The following is a 24,454-nucleotide window of genomic DNA, read 5'->3' on the forward strand; positions in this document are numbered from 1 at the left end:
AAGAAAAAAAAAGTACGACCTTTGATAGTATCTAGGATGTTGCCCGAGCTGAGGGCGTGTGACGTCTGACGGTCCGCAGACTTGACGTGCGGTCTGTGTGACAGACTGACTGACGGCGGAGCGTTTTTGTAAGGAGGGGAGGAAAAGCCCCCACACGCACACACAACCCCCCCACCCCACCCCTCGGTTCCCCTCCCTCCCATCCGCTCCCCCTCTCCTTAATTCCTTTCGTTATCCTCCTTGGTGATTCACCGAGTTGACGCATCGGCTAAACTTGACAGAGCCGCTGAAGCGCGGGACTTGTCACAACTCATTTCCATCTCTCTGCTCTGTCCTCTCATCCTCGCGCACAGAGCCGCCTCGCGCAACTCTGATTCAACCCCTAATTAAACATTAAAGGTGCGAGTCTGCCCAGGTCACAAGGCCTATTTTATCCTGCCATGAAATCGTCCGGTTTGGAACTAAAGAGCCAGGAGTGCTGCTCTGTCCTCTCCAACGAGGATAACACGCAGCCTGTTTGCCTGGTCCACAACCTCTCTTTCCCCGCTGCGTCTTCCTCTCCCTTCCTTTGGTATTAGTTTTAATGTCTTTAGATTACACAACAATCTCCTCCCCTCACCTAGAGCGGTTACTCAGTGTGTAGAATATCACTATAAGATCCCTTCAGATGGACGTGTGCTGAAATATGTCTTGATGTGTCTCTGCAGAAAGAGAGAGGGGTGGAAGGGGGGGAGAGGGGGAAGAGAAAAAAATGGATACATTTGGATATATTTAGATTTTAGATTTCTGTGCGCTATATTGAAATTATTCTGGACTTCTCTCTGCGCTTCTTGTTTGGGCCTTTTGAAGAACCCCCCCCCCCCGACCACCACCACCACCACCATCAAGTAGACGTACAGAGACGCCACAGATTCATTAGTTGCAAGCTCATTGTCTTGAGCGTGCATAAAGACATTAGTTGTAAGATTTTGCAGACGTTTCTTAACTGTGGGATCTTTAGTCTAACCCTTTGGAGTTTGACACAAGACTCGTGCAGCTCATATCTTAAAATGTTTTGAGAAAGTTAATGTGTTTATTTTTTGCCCTGTGCTATTATGGTTCAACTCCCCCCGGTATTTACTCATCATTGTCTAATCCATCATTAACCTGTGACTTTCCAAGTAGAACAGGATGTTGCGTACGCCACCCAGTGTCGGCAGGTTGTTATTACAGTCTTTGCTGCTGTGCGCTGACGGGACAAAATAAACTGCTATAAAATATATAACGAGATGAGTAAATATGCGTTTGTTTGTTTTTTTAAATCGACACTAGCGCTTGAATTTAAAGGAAACGGTTGGGTGTTAATCGAAGCACCAATAGTTCCTTATGATAAAAAAATGTAAAAAAAATTCTCAAACCGGAAGTAAATATAAGAATCGGTATATCTTCCTGTGACGTGACGCTAGCCCCTGATGCTACACGCGGGAAAAAGGCGAGAACTGCTGATCACATTTACAGTAAGGTTTTAAGTTTTCAATTAATGTTTGAATGCATAAGAATGAGTTAATTTAGTTTCGGGATTTTAAAATTGGTAGGAAAAAAGTAATATTTTTCCTTTATTGTTTGTGCAAAACTATCAGAATTAACTTTTAATGAAAAACATTTGGATCATGTCTACGCTGGCCTTGTTTAGAGGTGAGCGCTCGTTTTGTGTCACGGCGTGTGTGGTCGGTACGGAGTTTCTCATCTCCGCTCTGTAGACGGCAAATTGAGCAGCCCTTATGAAGGGGCTACACCGTGATCCAAAACAGGGGCACCTTGTAATCCAACAATTCAACGTTAGCCTGGCTGTTGTTAGTGGCGCAGCGCAAAGTGAGCTGTAGTTTATGTTGAAAAACATCAATCTAACATCTACCTAGTTAGTTTCTTTCTCTAAAAAAGAAAGAAAGGAAGAAAACTGCTCTGCTACGCTGCTTTTGAGTTGTAATGCTAACGTGCGGTATCTCACCAGCTACAACAGTTAGGTGGATAGCCGGCTAGCTCACAGCAACAGCCCATGCTTGAAACTGATCATTTAGAAAAAGCAAGTTGCCCTTTTTGCAGCTTTACTTACCCGAGCTGTTGTGTAGTCACTAATTAGTTAATAGATCAACATGTTTTTCTCAGCAACAATTTTAACCATTACCAAGGATGTGATTTAAAACACAAACATGGAAAGAGCTAAAACTAATTAGTATTTTACACACACACCCCCCCCCAAAAAAGCGGGGATATAATGAAAAAAAAAGATTATTCTTGATCTATTTGAATGTATTTTATATTGTATGTGGTGACATCTAATACAAATTATCCCTTAGTAGAGCATCAGTCGCCTGTGACAGAGATGGGAGACACTCTGGAGTTCAACGAGATTTACCAGGAGGTGAAGGGGTCCTGGGTCAGTATTGTCACTTTCACTAATATTTGTTTTTTACATCCACCTCTGTGCTTTCAGCTTCTTTTATTATAAGTCAGTCCTAGATTAAACATGTTAATGGGGCGCCCGGGTAGTGCGGTGGTCTATTCCGTTACCTACCAACACGGGCATCACCAGTTCAAATCCCTGTGTTACCTCCGGCTTGGTTGGGTGTCCCTACAGACACAATTGGCCATGTCTGCGGGTGGGAAGCCGGATGTGGGTATGTGTCCTGGTCACTGCACTAGTGTCTCCTCTGGTCGGTCGGACCACCTCTTCGCGCAGGAGGGGGAACTGGGGGGAATAGCGTGATCCTCCCACGCGGTACATCCCCCGTGCAAAACTCCTCACTGTCAGGTGTAAAGAATCTGCTGGCGACTCAGCGTGTATCAGAGGAGACATGTGGTAGTCTGCAGCCCTCCCCAGATCGGCAGAGGGTGTGGAGCAGCTACTGGGACGGCTCATAGGAGTGGGGTAATTGACCAAGTACATCTGGGGAGGAAAAAAAGGGGGAAAAAATCCATCCATCCATTATCCAAACCACTTATCCTGCTCTCAGGGTTGCGGGAATGGTGGAGCCTATCCCAGCAGTCACTGGGCAGCAGGCGGGGAGACGCCCTGGACAGGCCACCAGTCCATCACAGGGCACACACACAGACACACACACACATCTATGGACAATTTAATTGTCAATAGTCAATATTAATAACAACAGGAATGATAATGAAATGGAAAAACATGTTAATGACGGATTCAACAGTTCCAACATTTTGATTGCAAAGGCAGTCTACAATTGTATGTTGCCGTATTGGTTTCCACAAAGATTAGCAGTTCATTCAGATGATATTTTAAACTTCAATTTCATTTTTAGGAACCCCGTTGTGGGATGCAATCAATTATAGTCTTTCCACATATGCTGTTGAGGAACAAATTCTATATAGTTCAGCCTAAGTAAAGAAGCAGAGTGTTGGTGTGGAACAAAATAATTATAAACTGAGTGATTAGCCTCCATCTGATTAAACATAATGCAAGAATGGGTATGCTGACAAATAATATACATTATTTCCCTGTCTCATTGCTTCGATATTGTGTTAATCACAAAACACTGATCATCTATAATTTGGAAATACTTTTCCAAACCAGATGCCATGAAACAAGTACACACATGCAAACTGCAGAATTATTATGCTCAATCTATTCAGTCACCTCAAAAACTGTCACTAAATCGTATATAGTGTTGCTCAAGACTGAAAAGCTGCTTCATCAACTTTCAACCTCAGGTCCATGTATTAATCTTGGGGTTGACATCTCTATATCATATGCAGTACTTGTCAGTGTTGTTGTCTGTGTCACCATAGCCCGCTATAGCAACCTGGCTTACACCTGACATCCGCGAAAAACATCAGCTCTATTGGCAGGAGACCGTCTTTTGCTCTGTCAAAATGATTTGTATTGAAGCGGTTATAGTTTCAAAAGACTAGATAGACCACTAGCATTTACTGCACATGCAGATTATTGGTGGTAAATACTTTCGTAATTCTGACCATAAATGATGCTGACGGCGGCGGCGATCCAGCGGCATTATACCCATGACCCATGGTGTCTGGGAAACCAAAGCCTTTGGGTTCCGGGGGCAGTATGGTTGTAAAGATGAAACTTATTTGCCACTAATAATCTGCATGTCCAGTAATTGCTAGTGGTCTGTGTAGTCTTTTGCAACTATAACCGCTTCAATACACATCATTTTGACAGAGAAATCAACGTTCTCCTGTGCCAGTAGAGTTGATGTTCTCCACTGACGTCAATGGTGTCGGAAGTAAGCCAGGTTGCTATAGCGGGCTGTGGCGATGCAGACAACAACATTGACAAGTATTGTGTATGATATAGAGATGTCAACCCTAAGATTAATACACGGACCTGAGGTTGAAAGCCGGCGAAGCAGCTTTTCAGTCCCTGCCTCGCTACACAAAAGTTTACGGGAACTCTGCAGATTGTTCCCATTACAGTGTAGATCCCTATCCATCAGGTTCCCACAAGCATTGGGAAATGAGACCATTATGCACTTTTTGGAAAAATACGTGTCCCCAGTTAACATTTATTGCAACAAAGGCTTTAAGACACGGATTAACGCTCTGTACTAAAGAGATTTGATCCCCTCTTAAAACTGTGTTTGGAATGTTGTTGGCTTTTAATGCCAAGTTTTGCAGAGAAATTGAGTCAGATTTGAAGTGGTTTTTGAAGCTTTCTGATTTAGATTGGCCAAAGAAATAATTAAAAAAAATTTAAAAAGAAATAATGAAGCACAAAGTATTGTGCCCCAAAAATCATTGGCACTAAAATTTTGCAGTTAAAAAGGATTCCACAGTTCTCGATAAATAACTCATTTTACCTCAGATTGTGCAGGCCGAATTTCCAACTTTTTGTCAGCTGTAAAAGTGCTAAAACAGAAGTTGTGTTTTCTATGTATATATCGTAAATAGAATTGTAATGGCAGTATTCAATCCTAATTTAGTATTATTGCTTTTTTTTGTGCGATGGCTCTTGTGTGCAAGTCTACATCTGTCGTATCCCTCAGCAAAACAGGTGGCACGTTCTCGACCCTGTCTTGGCTTTTGCCGTGTCTCGTTGAAGACATTATTTTTCCCCTCTTAAGTTCAGAGATCTGCTGATCCTCGGACTATCTTAACGTTGAAAATGTAGTGTGGATTTTTTCACTTAAGATGGTTTCGCTGTTTTTAAACAGCTTTAATGTGCAGGTTGTGGCGACCAATTTCCTCAAGAAAAATAAAGAATCCATGTGTCTAGAGCATAACTTATGTATTTAAAGTTGCGGTGAGATCTGTAAGAAATTATTCCCCCATCAACAATTCTTAGCTTTGAGGAATCAATATACATTATGACTATAAGTGGTTGACTTAAATGGTGCTCTAAATGTAGCTTGATATAACAGTATTTTTCTAAATTACCCTCAATAGGCCGTGTTTTCATTTTGTCTTTGCAGAACGACGGGCGCCTGCGGTTCAGCAAGCAGAATGTGGTTTATAAGAGCAGTAAGACGGGCAAGGTGGACAACATCCCGGCTGGCGAGCTTAACCTGGCCCAATGGAGACGTGTATGCCTGGGTCACGGCATTAAACTGGCCACCAGTTCAGGCCATGTTTACAAATACGATGGTTTCCGAGACACTGTAAGTGTGTGTGTGTGTGTGTGTGTGTGTGTGTGTGTGTGTGTGTGCCCATGCTTTCATGTCCATAAAAACCAGGCTCAATTTTTATCACATGGGTCCAGGAATGTACCAGCCCAGCCAATCTGGAGACAGTAAAGTGGTTTGAACTGTAGACCTCAGCTTTACGACACTAGCATATTTGTCCGCTGTGCTACATTAGCGCCACTTTTCTGCTGCTTCCTCGTTTTTCTTGGAGGCACAGTAGTTGTGTCAGTGCTCAGCGTAAAGAAGTTAAACAGTGGTTGTATTTTGGTTGCAAACCAGCTGAGCTGTATATGTTGTACGGAATTTAAAAAATCTAATGAGCGGGGTGCCCCGGCGGCTCACCTGGTAGAGCGCGTGTGACATGAGGCTGAGTCCTTACCGCAGCGGCCTGGGATTGAATCTAGCCCGGGCCCTTTGCTGCATGTCATCCCCTGCCTTTCCTCTCTCTCTCTCTACTATCACTATTAAATAAAGGCAGAAAATTACCGACAAAAAAAACAAATCTGATAAGTGAATTTTGCATGTTAGTGCAGAATTAGTAACGACAGAATTGTGAGGAATCGAAGAATCAGGTTTGTCCCTCACCCCCAGTTGTTACCCACATCGAATGAGGCCTGTAAAGGTGCTTCTTCTGCCCAGTCCCATCAACGGGTCTCTTTTCCCAATTCCTCAACTCTCGATGGCTTCGTCTCCTGCCCTGTTCTGTTTGCCTGTTTATTTTGTACGGGCTGTTGTCACTTAACAGCAGGGAGAACGCTGCCACAGTGAAATGACTGTGCGCAAGATGAACGTTTTATAACAAGTGTGGCAATAATTAAACATAGATGTCAGGGTTATTACTTCCACTATAACTCATGACAGTGTCATTAAAAATATGTTGCCGTCCCGGGAAACCATCACTGTTATGATGTTTGTGTTTGTTGAGTCTCTTGAGTATTTTGACCTATCCTCGCTTATCATCATGCGAACAAGTCGCTGCTTCTCCCCAAAGCTCCTAATGGGATTAATGAGGGGAACCAGCGCTAGCATGTGTGTTCCATAAACACTGCAATCATCGACTCATGTGAGTCAGTGTTTATATCAATCTGCTGAAACAATTTGGCTCAAAGGACAGACAAAAGAACTGTGCTTCGTGGGTTTTATTTATTTTATTTTTTTTGTCATTGCTTTTTTTTTCCCCTTCCATTTGTTTTTCTGCTCTTGGTGAGTGGTGGATGTCAGCACCCACATACCTGATTGAAGCCTCCGTGCACATGCACAAGCGTACAACCTGGAGTCTTATGGCTTCGCGTGTCAGTAGTCCATAAGCGGTGTGAAGTCTCCGGGGGTTAATCAGTGTATTTTTTGGAGATGGATCCTCTCTGTCCTGGAGCGAAGGGCATGATGTCATTGTTTATTATTCAGCCAATGTCAGTGTCCAGGAATCCACCGTAGGGCCAGCCCACTGGTTAACCACTGGCCATTTTGATGAGCTGGTCCCTTGTGGGCTATCCTCTTCCAGCAGCAGCCATGTTTAAACAGGGCAACAGGCCGGTGCAGTGAGTACAGGGGAACAACCTTTTAAACAGAGAACCTGGGTTTAGACTGTAATGTTTGAAAAAGATTGCCCTGAACTTAATACCTCTTACATTTGCATACCCAGGGCACTGCACTCTGACCTTCCTTTGTGCAGGGGGCAAACAAACAGAGAATTTTCCTGTTGGAGGTAACAGTGAAGTTATCACAAGAAATGAAAGAGGCTAACAGACAGCAGGCGTACCTGTAAAAAAAATCATATCAATGTTGACGTCTGGAGTCGCTCAGATACGCTGACTATAATGACTGGAGACTTGAGTCATTGTTAACACTCAAAGGCACCATTTTGTTTTATTTTAAGGGAAGTTCAGAGCAGTATGATGGATTTACTGGCTCATGAGCCAAGCTGGAGTTTATATGAGCGATTAAACCCTAGTGTGCAGTGTTGGTGATATGCAAATTAATTTAGTGGAGTTGGGAACAAATGTGGGCTGGAAATAATGGGGGTGGGGGGCAGCTGTAAATTGGGCCGTTTATGTGTATTTGTAGAAAGTAATGGCAGCTCTGTCTTGATGCATGCTCAGTAATCCAGGTAAGGAAATCCCAGGAAGTTGAATCAGGTCATCTGGGCACAGCGTTTATCAGGAGAGACGTCTCATCCCTCATCTAAGTGACTTCGTCAGTCTCGACTGTCTGCAGGAACTGCTGTTTAGAAGGTTGGGGGGATACCTGCAGTCAGTCGAGACTGTCGAAGTTACCTAGATGAGCGATGAAACTTTTCTCCAGATAAACCCTGTGTCCAGATGAAACTGATCCAGCTTTCTGGGATATTGGGAGATCTGTGTTTATTATTTTTAAATGAGGTAAGCAACAGCAAATCTGCCAAAACGGTAATGAGAAATAGAAAACATTAAACAGAAACCTCAATGAGCAGGAATGAACAGGAAACGCAGCCGCTCTCTGTACATGCATACAGACAGGGCAGTTCTGCACAGACTCCGTCTTTATGTACACCCTAAATTTGGACCACTCTGTGCATGCACACAGGCTAACTGTGCACGCACATATAAACAAACCCTGTTGCTCGCCAGGCTCTAATTGGCAGTAATAACCATACAGACAGGCCGATATCCAGGTGCATAAACTGCCTCCCACAGAGTCTCTTATTCTTTTCCCATACACATACACACACAGATGCACACACACATATATATGCACATATGACAATTGCTTCCACATGTTTGTGTTGGACAGCATGTATGTGTCTTCCTGCACATGAAAGACCACATTTCTGTCCCTCTGTTTGTGCGTGTTTGTGTCTGTGTCTGTGTCTGTGTGTGCATGTGTGTCCTCTCCATTTGTAATTGGGCCTGCAGGACAAATAAACAGCCTGATTGTCAGGAGCGGTGTGAAGGGGAGGGAGGCAGAGGGAGGACGGATTATGTTCACCTCCTTCTTCCCTCCAGGGGCCTGTGCGGCAGGCGGGGTCATAATTGCGCTGTGATTAATTAGGCCACTCGGTATGGGGGGAGGAGGAAAGCGTGTGTTTTTTATTATGCCAAGTTCTGAACTGTGTGACACTGGGGCTTTCACCACTCTGATAATTTTAGATCCTTCTTACATTTGCCTGCTGTGTTTTTTTTTCTTTTTTTTCTCCAGTGTATGTTGCCTTCATATCTTCTTAACTCACTCTTGCTTTTCTTTCCTATGGTTATTTCTTAGTCCTCGCTCCACTTTGTCTCATTCTGTTTATTCCCCTCTCTCTTTCTCCCTCTCTCTCTCTCTCTTCCCCTCAGGACTTTGAGAAAATCTCGGAATTCTTCAAGGCCAACTACAAGGTGGAACTGATGGAGAAGGACACGTGTGTCAAGGGCTGGAACTGGGGCACAGCCAGATTCTCAGGTGAACACTCACACATCACTTCTCTGTGCCCCACCCCACCCCGCCTCCGAACATCGGTCACCATGTCCCAGCTGCACCCGACACAACCTCACATACATTCTCTAATTTTTTTTCTCTTATTTTTGTTAAGCTTATTACAAATCCTATTTCTTTAAATTGCCGCTAACAGTTGTGTAAACCGTTAATGGTAACCCCCTCAATGTCTGTCTCCGCCCCCTCCGCAGGGCCGCTGTTGTCATTTGACATCAATGACAACACGGCGTTCGAAATCCCGCTGTCGAGCGTGTCCCAGTGCGCTACGGGTAAGAACGAGGTGACCCTGGAGTTTCACCAGAACGACGACGCAGAGGTCTCGCTCATGGAGGTCCGCTTCTACGTACCCCCTGGCCAGTCTGATGAAGGACAGGACCCTGTAGAGGTATAACTCATTCCCCTCATGGCGACGCCTGTTTTCAGCAGGTTCTAACTGGTTTGAAACGGTCCCAATGGGAAAGTCTGACCCCTCCTCACTCATGGAGGCTCTTCTGCGGCATCTTTCAACCCAGTACCACTAATCACTGGCAGGAACCTTTAAGTCAAACAAGTTTCCGCTGGTTAAGACTGGTTTGTAATTGGAGATGTCCGTTTAAATGATTTTTATGATCAACATACATTTAAATTAATGAAGAAATAATTGGCCATCCAAATCAAAGAACTATTACATATTCGTGAGGGTTCTGGCTTGAGCAGTTGGAGCTTAACTGCTTTACTTCGGAAAACTTTTATTACCCTTTTTATATGACATGTAGCAAAATCAAGATGTGGGTTGGGGAAACAAGAGTATAGTAATCTGCAGATTTCAGCTGTCTGACGTAATCCTGAATTGAAAGATCTAAATCCAAATGAAATGCAAGCTGCATAAAAATCACCTGGGTAAACAACCCAAACATGGAAGTCTTTGTGATTGTGTTTTTTTAGAAGTATCACCATGGGCATCTGGGTGGCGTGGCAGTCTATTCCGTTACCTACCAACATGGGTATCGCTGGTTCGAATCTCTGTGTTACCTCCGGCTTGGTCGGGTGTCCCTACAGACACAATTGGCCACATCTGCAGGTGGAAAGCCGGATGTGGGTGTGTGTCCTGGTTGCTGCACTAGTGCCTCCTCTGGTCAGTCGGGGCGCCTGTTCGGGGGGGCTGGGGGGAATAGCGTGATCCTCCCACGCGCTACGTCCCGCTGGTGAAACTCCTCACTGTCTGGTGAAAAAAGCAACTGGTGACTCCACATGTATTGGAGGAGGCATGTAACAGTCTGCAGCCCTCCCCGGATCGGCAGAGGGGGTGGAGCAGCGACCAGGACGGCTCGGAAGAGTGGGGTAATTGGCCGGATACAATTGGGGAGAAAAGGGGGGGTAGATAAATAAAGAAAAATAAATGTCACCATGTCTTCATGGTCATTTTTTTTTACGGGTGATCATTGTTGGGGATGCAGTGACATTGATACTGGTATCGGTTACCAGGCTGACACTGTTTAAAATAGAGCATTGGTATCGGAGGTTTTACCCAAGACTAAAATGCGATCCTGAAACTCTGAGAAAATGGCTTGATGTACTGCATTTTGACATATGTATTTTCTTTAATGGTGGAATAAAAACCGATTCTATCGCAATTATTTTGCGCTGTTTTGCCCATTGGCCTGAAGCTAATGGTCCGAGCTTGCACCACCCAGCAAAAATCAATCCATCGGATTGGTACTCTGTATTGGCCAGATTTTTACTTAGAACCAACAGTGAAAAAGTAATACAAGTGCATCCCTAGTTGTCGTGATTACACTATGAATAACATCCATTTGTGTTCCAATTACCAATTAAAGAGTTGGTTATCATTTCTCCCTCCGTCACTAGAGGGCGCTTCAGCTTCAGCCAAAGGGTACTTGTGCGTGTTTTGTCAATGACAAATGTCTACTGATGTCTTAGAATAGTGGAAGGACTTGGTAATTAAATTCAAGATGACCAGATGGTTTTATTTTCTGTCGGTGGATGCTAGGCGGTGGTATTAAAATTTATTGCATCTTCAGGCCTTTGCCCAGAACGTCCTGTCCAAGGCAGACGTCATCCAGGCTACAGGAGACGCTGTGTGTATCTTCAAAGAGCTGCAGTGTCTCACTCCCAGAGGAAGGTACCGGAATAATACACACATGCATGAAAACACACAGTTCCCTACTCACATCATCTCAGAATTTAAAGTTTTGTTTTTTTTCCACTATTAATTGAGCCCTCTACAACACATGATACAAAAGTTAAAACCCTAGATGATTGTGAGGGCATGCAACCTAAATAACAAGACAGACAAAAGAAAGCAATTACAAAATCAGCTTACCAATGAACGACAAGAACAAAATAATGAAAGAATGTGAATTTAAAAAGAACATTAACAAATTGAATCGAACAATCCATGTAGTAACAATTTGCATAGTACAAAATGAAGTCTTTGGGAGCTAGAGTACATATATTTTTGGCGGTACTGACGCCAGACTCCTCTCACTGAGCTACAGAAAACGCCATTCACGCATCACACACTACCAAAGAACCAGACCGCACTGCCCTGTTATTTCCCATCCTTCTCCCTATCCATCAGATACGACATCCGCATCTACCCAACATTCCTCCACCTCCACGGTAAGACGTTTGACTACAAGATTCCCTACACCACAGTCCTGCGTCTATTCCTGCTGCCCCATAAGGACCAGAGGCAGATGTTCTTTGTGGTAAGTGAGCTTGCCGTCTGTCTGATATATCCACAGTGCGTTCTTTGTGTTGACTTGGTCAAATCGTGTGCGGGAGATTCAGGAATATTAACAATACCTGATTCCACTGTTTACTGAAGGGCTCCTGTGGATTTACAGAAGCTTTTTGTTTTGCTTTTTTGTTATTTTTCTCCCCCACATTCCCCCTATTTGTGTGTCTCTTACTGTTGACCCTTTTCCGCTTCATCCTCTTACTCGTGCCTTCACCCCCCCCCCACCACCACCACCTCTCTATAGATCAGTCTGGATCCTCCCATAAAGCAGGGTCAGACTCGTTACCACTTCCTAATCCTTCTCTTCTCCAAGGAGGAGGACATCAGCCTCACTCTCAACATGAGCGAGTGAGTTTCTAAATAAATGACAGCATTTCCCCTCAGTCACAAGATATGCACACAGCCATATTGATTTATTGATTTGGGAATGTAGTACTTGGTCTTAATTTAACCTCTCTCTTTCACAGAGAGGATGTGGAGCGGCGTTTTGAGGGCAAGCTCAGTAAAAACATGTCGGGCTCCCTGTATGAGATGGTCAGCAGGGTAATGAAGGCGCTGGTCAACCGCAAGATCACTGTGCCTGGAAACTTTCAAGGGTAAGCACACACCATGCCCGCACACCTCAGGAACAAATACACAAACACACACAAGCACACGCATGCACAAGCATGCATGCCGAAAGATGACAAAGTGAGTCAGCAGACCATCAGCAGGAGGACTGGGTTGAAGCCTACTGTGTCTGTAAGTACAGGCCACTGCTGAGGTGTTGTTGAGCAATGCTGTAAATCAAAGAAAATTGAATCCGTTCATCTGGACACAACCTTTATTGACATTGACAAACATTTCATCACTCATCTAAATGACCTCTTCAGTCTCAACTGACTGCAGGTATCCCCACCCTTATAAACAATAGTGGCATAACGACCCAAACCACTCATTCGTTTCATATGCAAATTGGTGTGACCATTAACTAGAGTTTCAGTGATGTACTCTTAGGGCTTAAGAGTACATTTGTCGCCAACTTAAAATGCTGTGATTGCAAACATTCCCAAATCCTCTGTGAATAGTACACTTGGCCATTGAAACGCTAGTTAATGGTCACGCCTATTTGCATATGAAACTGATCGTTGGTTTCGATCGTTCTGCAACTGGATTGTTTATAAGGGTGGGGATACCTGCAGTCAGTTGAGACCAAAGTGGTCACTTGTGCCCCTTTCCCACTACATGGTACCGGCTCGACTCGCTTCTGTGTCATTTTCCATTACCGTAACAGTACCCCCTCAGTGTAGCTGGTCGTCATAGCGACGCCTGGTTTTCAATTTCAAAATGTACTTTTAAGATAACTCCGCTTCGGTATTTAAAAATGTTGGGTGATATCCCATGCACTCATTGATGACGCAGTGATGCGTTTCTCTGACCAACCAGAGGTCTGCATTGATTCTGGTACCCGCTCCAGTTTTTTTGGAACATCGACAATGTGGTACCAGAAAAGTGGTAAGTTACCAAAATGCCAGTACTTTCCAGTAACAGAAAACGAAAAAAGGGTGAGTCGAGTTGAGCTGGTACCATGTAGTGGAAAAGGGGCATTGGATGGGTGATGAAACGTTGCTCTCAATAAACGTTGTGTCCAGATGAACTGGTTCAACTTTGATTTTCTTACCTGGATTATTGAGCATGCATAAAGACAAACGCTGTAAATCGCTACCTGTTTTAGGTGGGGGGGGGGGGGTTCCTTTAGCTGAGACTGCGCTTTCACTTCCTTAGTGGAGGTGCCAAATGACGATCAACCACACACACACAGACACACACACACACAGTCCTGTTGGCCCTGAAGCACAGGTTGTATATGACCACATGTAAGGTTTAAGCTTTTGTTTCTCTCTGCTTCACATCTGCTCCTCTGCCTCTAGCCACTCCGGGGTCCAGTGCATCACATGCTCCTACAAGGCCTCCTCTGGCCTCCTTTACCCTCTGGAGAGGGGTTTTATCTACGTCCACAAACCCCCTGTACACCTGCGCTTTGAGGAAATCTCCTGCGTCAACTTTGCCCGAGGGACCACCACCACGCGCTCCTTTGACTTTGAGATCGAGACGAAACAGGGGAACCAGTACACCTTCAGCAGCATAGAGAGGTAAGGATGTCACATGCACTCTCACAAATGGCACACACCTTTAGTCGGATGAGTTCAACCTAATGTCACCCAAATGAATCTGGCAAGCCCTCCTCACAAACTTTACAGTTATTGCTAAATGCGGAGAGAAAACGGATCGTGTAACAGCATAATGAACCAGTAATTGTATAACATTTTAATGTTCAGCATATTAACATTAACATTTTAATGGTAATGCTATAACAGTGTAATGAAGCAGTAGTGTAGCTGTTTAATGAAACAGTAATAGTATAACAGTGTAATGAAACGGCGATAATATAGTAAGTGTAGTGATGGTACAGAGGCTTAACACCTTTGCATTCGGTGCAGTGTTTACAGCAATGGTGCAATTTTCAGCAAAATTTGGGGAATAGTCACAACATCTTGCAAGTGAATTTTAGCAATAATTCATAGGACATGTTCCCTGTTGTATCATGCACATCTTTCAATCAGACCTGCAAATTTCACTGAGTTCATTTCACTGAGTTCACTGCATGTTTATTAATATCTCAACCTTTTGCGCCTACATTCACCAGGTAGTGACGCTCGGCTGAACTAACCCCCCGAATATCTCTTGTTCCTCAGAGAAGAGTATGGGAAGCTGTTTGACTTTGTCAATGCCAAGAAGCTCAACATCAAGAACAGAGGGTTCAAAGAGGTAACTCATTCTGTGACGGCGTTCACTGCCAGTGTTGCAATGATAACTGTTAATCAGACTGTATCATATACAATGTATTGATAGCTGTTGCTCCTCTTTTTGTCTCTCCTTGTACCCTTGTAGAAGAAGGTGGGTATTGTCATGGAGTGAGCTTGACCTTACCGGTTTGGAGTGATTACTTGCATGGGTTGCTGTGTGTGTATATGAGTGTGTAATAAAGGGATAGGAAGTCTGTGTGCTTGGCAGGAAGTGTGTCCTACGATCCCGATTTTAGCTGGTCATGTTGGTTGATTGCGGTGATTCACTTGACAAACCTTGAATATTTTTTTTTCTTTCGAATCACGGGATGTGAATTTGTCAGAGCCTGTGAGATGAGAGCGTGTGTGCCTGTGTTTGTTTGCCTCCTGCTGACTAATGTGTGGCCCATGGGTTTGCGGTGTGTTTCTGTGTGTTAACATTCAACAAAACTGTCAACATGTCACCACTGCCACATATAGGTTGAACTGATTATTTCCCCTTCCCATAATTCTCTCTGCTTACATAAACAAGCTCCCAATCTGTCTGTCAACATGGACAAAGAACTCCCTGGGTGTCATTGCTAGTATGGTCATCTGTCGTCATGGTTACAGGGTCACTGGAAGGGGTCAGTTGAAATGAATGAGGTTGTCCCCCCGCCATTTCCTTCTGTTGGTGGTTTAACTGGCAGACGTCTATATTGATATGGGAAGACGGGAAAAGTCCTGAGAGGTTGGGTTTTGTTTTCCAAGATGACAAGAAAACCGAGCCAACCTCAATGACTTCTTTATCTGCGTGACACCTCGGGCTGGCCAGGTCAGGTTCAGAGGAATTTGAACACAAACAGACTGATGTGTTTGGCCGGACCGCTATGCTTTCATGAAATGCAAGTCCTTTTAATCAATAATTGGCAAAAACACTCATGGGGTTTGGGATATTGGTAGCTACAAAATACCAGTATGGGCTTTATTGTGCTCTCCAGGACAGTAATGTCCACCTCCTTTTGGTAATTCATAGAAAAAGTCCGCTGTTGCATGGTGGGAAGTGTAATTTTTGACCATCTAGTGCATTTCCAGGGTATGAAGGGAAAGAACGATGAGTACAGCGACTCTGATGACGACCAGCACGATGCCTACCTGGAGAGGATGAAAGCTGAGGGCAAGATCAGGGAGGAAGGGAACGACAGCGACGAATCAGAGGCTGAAAGTGGTGAGTGATGACCTCAGCAGCATCCTGGATTCTCGGGAGGACAGTAGGTGGGCGATAATACTTGTTTGTTTTAATACTTCTATTTTTTTTAATTCCCCTGCTTTTTTCAGATGAGTCTTTCAACCCTGGAGAGGAGGATGAGGAGATTGCAGAAGAGTGAGTGACTGTTGATTTATTTATTTTTGCCATGAGTCAGTTTCCTCTCCTTTGCTGTAAGGGAATTTAAGGCACCACACCTCCTCCATTCAATTGGCTCCGTCTGTCTTTCCATTCTTTACTTGTCTTTGTGTTTTTTTTACTTTTTCACTCATCAGGTATGACAGTAATGCCTCAGAGAGCGACAGCAGCGAAGGAGAGGAAAACAGTGAAGATGACAGGAAGAAGAAGAAGGTCAAGAAAGCCAAAGTGGTGAAGGAGAAGAAAGAGAGAAAACCACGCAAAGAGGTAAGAGAGGGGAGAGACAGATGAATCAGTCCGAGGGTGAAGAGACGGCGATTAGCGCCTGTAGTTTTTGTTGCTATCACAGGAGGTGTGCACTGGCACTGACCTGAATTATGTTGTGTTTATGTCCTTGTGTCACTAATCAAGTGAGGAAGACTGTCTCTTCGACACAAGCAGGGACACTCTGAAGAAGCGAGCACATTTTCAGACCACTCACCCTTTTTTTAAAGAGTTGTTGAGGAAACAATAAATGAATGTAGTGAGTGGAAGTCCTGGCAAGTGTCAAAACAAAAGTGTGTGTGAACCTCAGTATGTCACCCTCCCGTTCCCCACACTGTAGAAGAAGCAGAAAGACACCGGCGGACCCAAGAGGCCAATGAGCGCCTACATGCTGTGGCTCAACTCCAGCCGGGAGCGCATCAAATCTGAGAACCCGGGCATCTCTGTGACGGAGATCTCCAAGAAGGCCGGCGAGATGTGGAGACAGATCGGCAAGGAGGAGAAGGAGGTGAGGGAGAAGAAGTGACGGAGAGAGAACAAAGTGGCATGGTTACAAGAAGGGTTTGTCATTCTCAGATGAATGTGGACGGTTTACATGAAGGGACCGTTATGTGATGTGTGCACATGAATGCTTGGAGCACATTGTCAGAGTAAGACTTCTCATTGTACGAAGAACCATCTACTGTCTTTCTTGCATCATTCGAAAATGAACAAGCGTTACCCTTTAGGTTAAATGACCACTGAGACTTCCTGTGACTCAGATCATTTCAATTTCTTACGAAGTTGCATGACCTCTAAATTGGTTTATGACATTTCTGTTTTTGGGCTTTTCTACAAAGTTGTGGACATCACCCTAATTTGCAGTAATATGTATTCCAATATTTGTTTTAAATACTTGGCTATTCACTGATAATCTCTTATTTAACAAAATCATAATTTTAAACCTCGCAAATGGAAGGAAGTTTCTTTCATAGATTGAATTTTCGTCCGTTATGGATGGACTGTCGGGCTCCAAGTAAAGGTGACCCCGTTTTACAGTGCGTTAGCGTGTTATAAAAACCTGTTTTGTTGAAGACTGGTTGGTCTGTGATGAGGGTGCTCCCTGCCTCTAGTCTTCATTATTTTATCTTGTAGTTTTTATTTTTCGACGTCTCTCTCTCTCTCTTGCCGTTTATTAGGAGTGGGAAACAAAGGCAGGGGAGGCCAAGAGGCAGTATGACAAAGCCAAGAAGGAGTACAAAGAGAGTGGAGGAGGATCATCCTCGGCTACCAAGAAGTAAAACTCCCAAGACACACACACAATTATACTTTCACTGATTTTTCTAGAGTCTAACATTATTCTTTCCTCTTCACCCTTAAATCCCCCCTCAAAACACCACCACCAACAAAAAAAAATCAGGGAGGCCAAGAAGAAGGGAGTCAAGAAGGAGGAGAAGAAGAGGAAGTCTGCCGGGGGAGATAAGGAGAAGGAGCGGGGAGGAGCTAACGACAGCTTCAAGAGCCGCGAGTTCATTGAGACCAGCGAGGACAGTTCATCAGACGGCGACCGCAAGAGCAAGAAGTCCAAGAGCAAAAAGGTAAAGGACGTTGGACAGTGTGTAATGCCCCTCGGGGGTTTTTACATTTATGCACCGCTCTGATTGTTTTTTTTTTCCACCCGTGTCTCCTCTTCATCGTTTTCTTTTTCTCTGTCAGGAATCTGATGATGATGATGAAGAGGAGGCAGTGTCCACACCCCCCAGCTCAGAGGAGGAGTCTGATTAAACGAACATACACACACATATTCATCTTACGCGCACTCAAAATTCACGGACCAAGCCTTTATACTCCCTCTCTGTGTATCTCCCGCGACAGGTCGTCGTTGCACAGACAAACTTGACTGGAAGACAAACCAACAGGACTTTATCATTTTTTTGTTCTCCTTATCTTCTACATGTTCCTTTTTTTTGGAGGGGGGGTGGGATACAAACTCACATATTTTTGCCGACCTTCAGAAATGAACTTTAACTGATAATGTTTCGAGGGGGTTTCTCTCCTCTCTAGCTCAGTGATGTGGGGGCATATGTTTCTCGTGATTCACACAGGGTGCTTTCACTCCACCTGCAGGCGATGGTTGTAGTTTTACAGCACTAAGGAGTGCAAGAGTTATTATTAGTTGGTTGTTGTGGTTGGGGAGGGAACGGAAAGCGAGTGGTCATTTTGTCTTTCCGTCATAGAGAATTTAAGAACCACAAGTCGATGTTTTATTTTGTTTTGCCATGTTGTGTTTTCAGACTGTATAAATAAATAAATCTCTTTTGTAATAACGCGTCTGACTCAACGACTACACAGCAAACTTACCTTTTACTAACGGTTCATTTAGTTGACCAAATCCATCCATCCATTATCCGAACCGCTTATCCTGCTCTCAGGGTCATGGGAATGCTGGAGCCTATCCCAGCAGTCATTGGGCGGCAGGTGGGGAGACACCCTGGACAGGCTGCCAGGCCATCACACAGGGCCCACACACACACACAAATTCATACCTAGGGACAAATTTAGTACAGCCGATACACCTGACCTACATATCTTTGGACTGTGGGAGGAAACCGGACCCCCCGGAGGAAACCCACGCACAGGGGAGAACATGCAAACTCCGCACAGGACGACCCGGGACGACCCCTAAGGTTGGATTATCCTGGGGCTCGAACCCAGGACCTTCTGCTGTGAGACGACCGCGCTAACCACTGTGCCAGTGCCGCCTGACCAAATCAACTCTTACAATTAATTTGTCGTTTTATCTGAGAGCATTCAGAATCCCACATTAAAAGCATCCAGATACTTTAGCATAGCTCATTTTGGGTGTGTTGTAATTCATACACATGATTATGTATCAGAAGGATGCACGAGCAGCTGATGGGTAAATGATGGATAAATTTCTCTTTCTACAGACTGCATGACTATGAGGACCGACATGCAGTCTTTGACAGCACGGTGGCCCAGTGATTCGCACTGTTACCTCACAGCAAGAAGTTTCCTGGGTTCGAACCCCAGGCTGTCCAGGGTCCTTTCTGTGTGGAGTTTGCGTGTTCTCCCCGTGTCTGCGTGGGTTTCCTCCGGGGTGCTCCGGTTTCCTTCCACCATCAAAAAGCCATGTATGTTAGGTTTAATACGCCCCCTGCCTGTGCCCCTGAGCAAGGCAGTGGAATGAAGAATGGGAGCTGGTCCCCGGGCGCTGCAGCTGCCCACTGCTCCTATACAGTAGGATGGGTTAAATGCAGAAAACATTTCATTGTAACCGTCCAATGTCCAAAATAAGTGGCTTTCTCTTCTCCTGTGCAATATGACCCTGTGTTGCTAAGGAAGTTAAGACTATACTATAGTGTTGCCACCCTGAATGACCTTAACCATGTATGCACATTCTACCGGTAAGTGGCCATGCAGGCAAAAGGCTCTCATTGTAAGACTCCCATAGCTCTGCCTACCGAACTGCTCTTCAAGCCCATTTAACCGGGCGGGTTGGTTAAAGAGTGTGTGTTATTGGCGATAAGGGGGTGGGGGGGGGGGCGTAGATGGAGATGCTGTTGAGGACTTGGCAGATGGTGGTTTTAAAGAGGCCGGGGCATAATGTGTGTAGTGGTTTGTAAAATGGAAGCTATATTGGGCCTGTAGAGAGTGGTTTTTAAGAGTCAGGGCCTGCAGGATGTGTGTGGTTAAGTTCCACGGGGAAAAGTGCTGGTTATCAGTGTGAGACGCTACTTGGCGTAACATCTGAATTCAGGGGTGTCTTGTGTCAACGAAGGCCATCATCTATCTACGCAGGCTTTCTCTCCGGCCCAACACTACACCGCCCGATAAGCACATGTAACGGGGGCAGTCCTATGCTGCTCTATGCTGGTCAGCCTGCTGCATGCCCGTCACTCTCATCATTAGCTCTGCGTTGTGTTCTAGTTGGGTGGGGCCCCAGGTGTTGTGGGGGGCCCTCAGTCTCTCATCATCATCATCCTCATCATGATCAAGGAAGGAGGGGGGACACACAGGACTCTATTTAGCCCACCTTGCCATTTATTTTGGTTTCAAACCCTTCGACAAACGTCCAGTCCTCCAGCGGGAGCGGTGTTTCTTACGGACGTGGGGGTCGAAATTCAACCACTGCCCGGACTTCACTCGTGTGCGTTAGAAGGAGAAACCGTCCACGGGACTCCGATGTAAGAAAGGATAAACAGGTATTTTATCCCACAGCTTGCAGTATCTTCTTACAGGGATACTCAAGGTTACGTTCTCCTCAACCAGCAAAACTGTCCTACGGTAAGAAACACGCGTGGCTCGGCTCGATCGCTGCTTGACACTCCCCCCACAAAACAAAAATGGCCTCTCCCGCGTTCCCTCTTCCGTGTACCCACAAGACCTCTCTCTTAAAGCGACAGTACATGTATATGACGGTCGTTGTAAAACATACATAAAAGTAAATAATGACATAAAATAAAATGTAGTAAACACAAATAACAGCACACAGACAGGATTTGGTGATATTTCATACTCAAACAAAATAAAATAAAAACATTAATTTTAACCTGGTTACACACACGTTCAACTACGCCGAGTGAAATATGGCGGCACGTTGTTGGGCGGGAATGTAAACCTGCATGCACAGGTTCTGTGGAGTTTCTCCTCGTCTGAACAGAGCCAGGGGGTCTCAGGACGGGAGGTGTCGCTCATCACCGTGTAATTACCCAAGAGGGCTTTATGATGTGAATGCCATACAAACAAGGGACAAAAATCAACATTCATAAAAGACGCGCTACCTGATTGGCCGGTGAAACGTTGCCGCTCTGACGTTCGCGTCGCACCTGTCAAAGCACGTGATTCCTTCGTTGCCCTGACAACGCTTGGCTAGTCAGCTACGTTAGCTAGCACAAGTTATAACCGATCTTCGCCATTACATCAATATACTATACATATTTATCAAAACGACTACTTGTCCTATTCGCCCCCCGGATCGATAGAGGGGGTGGGGCAGCGACCGGGATGGCTTGGACGAGTGGGGTAATTGGCTGGATACAATTGGAGAGAAAAAGGGGCAAAAATCCCCCCCCCCCCCAAAAAGAAAGAAAATATCAGTAGATATATTGGTTATCTGACAAAAATGTTTAAATAATCGGTATCGAACTCGAAAATTCGATCCCTGCTTATGATGTTTCTTCTCCCTGCTGCTTTTCAGTCATGGTGGAATGTGTAAATTGATTTGTGTTTGATTATGAGTTGCTTGTTTCCGTCTGGAGCTGTGCATGACCATGAGTGGAATAAATAATCATGAAATGCAAATTCTGTATCGGTCCAGTCGGCTTTGACTCGACTACACATGGGACCTCCAAGGCACATGATGGACTAACACCGCCCCTATTCCTTTCATCAAATGTCCTGAACTTGACCTTCTCTCCTCCGCTTCTTTATTCTGCATCAGGTCACAAACATTTCCTCACATGCTCTCAGCCAGGGTCTACCCGTCAGCAGTAGTGTTAGCTTATTGCATTATTCCAAATATTAATTGCAGATTTTCCCGCTTTCTTTATGGGTCCCCACACACACACAACTCACCATGTTAACTGCACTGCAGATCAGCAGAAGTAGAGCCATTAATGTCTGGCATTTAAGACACACGCACTCGCACACACACTTAACACCAAGTGAGGCCACGCAAGTGTGTGTGTGTGGGGGGGGGGCGATCCTTTAATGTTTGTATGTGCTTGTTTTTCTATCCCAGTTGGGACCAAATGTCCCCATTAAGATACAAAAACCAGAAACCACGTTCCTTGTGGGGACATTTTATAGCCCCCCACGAGGAAAAGGGTCTATTTTAGGATTCGGACTTGGGTTTTAGGGTTAAGGTTAGAATTAAGATTAAGTTAAGGTTAGGGTGTCACGCTGGGGGCAGGGGTTGAGGACCCAAACGCACGACTCAGAGACAGACTGGGCTATCCAAATGGACTTACAGACAGCAGGGAAGGCTCGAAACAGGACGTGGCGCATCCGGCGACCAAGAGTCAAGAGGTGTGCGTGTCCCTGTGACGATGCGACAACGCGGGGGGGAATATGTAACGTTGGGGAGTCGATCAGGGAGATGGGGCGCAGGTGAGCAGGGCAGGGCAGGAAGAGAAAAGACAATCATGGAAAGGGGAACGGGTGAGTAAAGCAGGGGCAATCAGGTGAATGGGGCAATCAGGTGAATGGGGCAATCAGGGTTACTCAGGCGAATGGGGTGCAGGTGAGGGGATGGGGAACAGGTGGGCCTTGATGGCCCAGACCACACAGCCATGACATAGGGTAAGGGTTAAGGTTCGGCATGTAGTTGTGATGGTTAAGGGCTAGGGAATGAATGTAGTCATTGAGAGGTCCCCACTAGTATAGAGAAACGCATGTGTGTGTGTGTGTGTGTGTGTGTGTGTGTGTGTGTGCACATAAGAAATGGGGTGTAATTGTAGGCCTATGAAAAGCCTTTATGAGAATGTTCACATGCCCAATTATGTTTGTTCACAAGTTGTTTTGCCACAACATACTTGTGTCGGTCTCTAATTATGTGTGCGTCTGCCAAGATGCAGTGTGGGTAAAGAGGGTTTGTGACAGTTTGTGACACCGGTGTGTCTCGCACGTCACGTCAAAAAGAGAAGCAGTTTCACCCAGCAGTTAAGGTTGGAAATGTCTAGTGTGTGTGTGTGTGTGTGTGTGTGTGTGTGTGTGTGTGTGTGTGTGTGTGTGTGTGTGTGTGTGTGTGTGTGTGTGTCCTAACTGCAGGTCATGGTTTTGCATTTGTGTGTATTTGTGTAGCATGTGTACGTGTGGACTCATTGTCTCTGTGTGGCTCTTCGTGGCTCTGGCTGTTGGTCTTAATGTAGTGGTGTGTGTGTGTGTGTGTGTGTGTGTGTGTGTGTGTGTGTGTGTGTGTGTGTGTGTGTGTGTGTGTGTGTGTGTGTGTGTGTTCGTGCTGATTGTTTCCTGTATAACGATGATCACTTTTACTGTGGTTTTCCCTTTAACAACAATCACATTAGAGTCCTCTCTCCCTCCCTCTCTCTCTCTCTCTCTCTCTCTCTTTCTGTCTCTTTCTGTCTGTGTGCGTCTCTCTCTTTCCGTCTCTCTCTAGCTCTCTCTGTCTGTGTCTCTCTCACTCTCTCTCTGTCTGTCTCTCTCCGTCTCTCTCCCTCTTTCTCTGTCTGTCTGTCTGTCTGTCTGTCTGTCTGTCTGTCTGTCTGTCTCTCCCTCTGTCTCTCTCTCTCTGTTATCTCCCTGGCTCTCTCTGTCTGTCTGTCTGTCTGTCTCTCCCTCTGTCTCTCTCTCTCTGTTATCTCCCTGGCTCTGTCTGTCTGTCTGTCTGTCTGTCTGTCTGTCTGTCTGTCTGTCTGTCTGTCTGTCTCTCTCTCTCTCTCTCTCTCTCTCTCTCTCTCTCTCTCTCTCTCTCTCTCTGTTATGTCCTTGGCTCTCTCTGTCTGTCTGTCTGTCTGTCTGTCTGTCTGTCTGTCTGTCTGTCTGTCTGTCTCTCTCCCTGTCTCTCCCCCCTCTGTGTTATCTCCCTGGCTCTCTCTGTCGTTTTCTCTCCTCCTGTGTCTGTAGACTTATGACAGCTCGCGTCTCGTGTTCGTCTGAGACGTATAGATTTCACAGTATCGCAGCCATTACTGACATCCATCAGTCTTTACTGTAAACTTTGTGTGGACTTTGTATGACTTGAACACACTGACACAGACCTTCACTGTGTGTTTGTGTGCGTCTTCTCATGTATCATGTTACTGCTAATTGACCCAAACATAATGGAACCACTTAAAAATGACATCTTCCCATGCACGGCCACACCGTCTCCGCCTCTCCCTCTCTCTCTCTCTCTCTCTCTCTCTCTCTCTCTCTCTCTCTCTCTCTCTCTCTCTCCCTGCTCCTTCTGTTATTACATTTTCTTGCTAATGTGAAGGGAACTAATGCTAGTACTAATGATTGCATTGAGCAGTTGTATCACATGTCGCTGTCATTACACAGCTGTCAAAATTAATATGTATCATCTTTCATTCTGGCCAATGGCTCTCGAACCCAAATGAGATCTTCAGCCCCATTAACACGTGCAGTTTCTCTTGTCACGGTGGGACTCAGAAAAGAACAGAGAGAGACCCGAGGCCCA

At 45.2% G+C, this 24,454-nt stretch overlaps 1 protein-coding gene across 2 annotated transcripts; it reads left to right on the forward strand.

Moving 5' to 3' along the window:
• The first annotated feature begins 1,446 nt into the window (after positions 1-1,446).
• On the forward strand, positions 1,447-18,613 carry ssrp1a (structure specific recognition protein 1a). Of its 2 annotated transcripts, XM_056285856.1 has the most exons (19): positions 1,447-1,496; positions 2,340-2,416; positions 5,436-5,621; positions 8,957-9,062; positions 9,287-9,480; positions 11,117-11,217; positions 11,677-11,806; positions 12,083-12,186; positions 12,306-12,434; positions 13,749-13,970; positions 14,574-14,646; positions 15,738-15,870; positions 15,981-16,026; positions 16,185-16,314; positions 16,652-16,819; positions 17,490-17,587; positions 17,711-17,888; positions 18,007-18,065; positions 18,166-18,613. In XM_056285856.1, the coding sequence occupies exons 2-19, from the start codon at positions 2,363-2,365 to the stop codon at positions 18,188-18,190; spliced, it is 2,136 nt and encodes a 711-aa protein (XP_056141831.1). In that variant the 5' UTR covers positions 1,447-1,496; positions 2,340-2,362; the 3' UTR covers positions 18,191-18,613. The 2 variants fall into 2 exon arrangements, with proteins under 2 accessions (XP_056141831.1, XP_056141840.1); XM_056285865.1 differs by having other exon boundaries at positions 1,451-1,496; positions 2,337-2,416; positions 18,007-18,613.
• Positions 18,614-24,454: the final 5,841 nt, after the last annotated feature.

This window comes from Lampris incognitus, chromosome 1, assembly GCF_029633865.1.
Source record: "Lampris incognitus isolate fLamInc1 chromosome 1, fLamInc1.hap2, whole genome shotgun sequence".
NCBI lineage: Eukaryota > Metazoa > Chordata > Actinopteri > Lampriformes > Lampridae > Lampris > Lampris incognitus.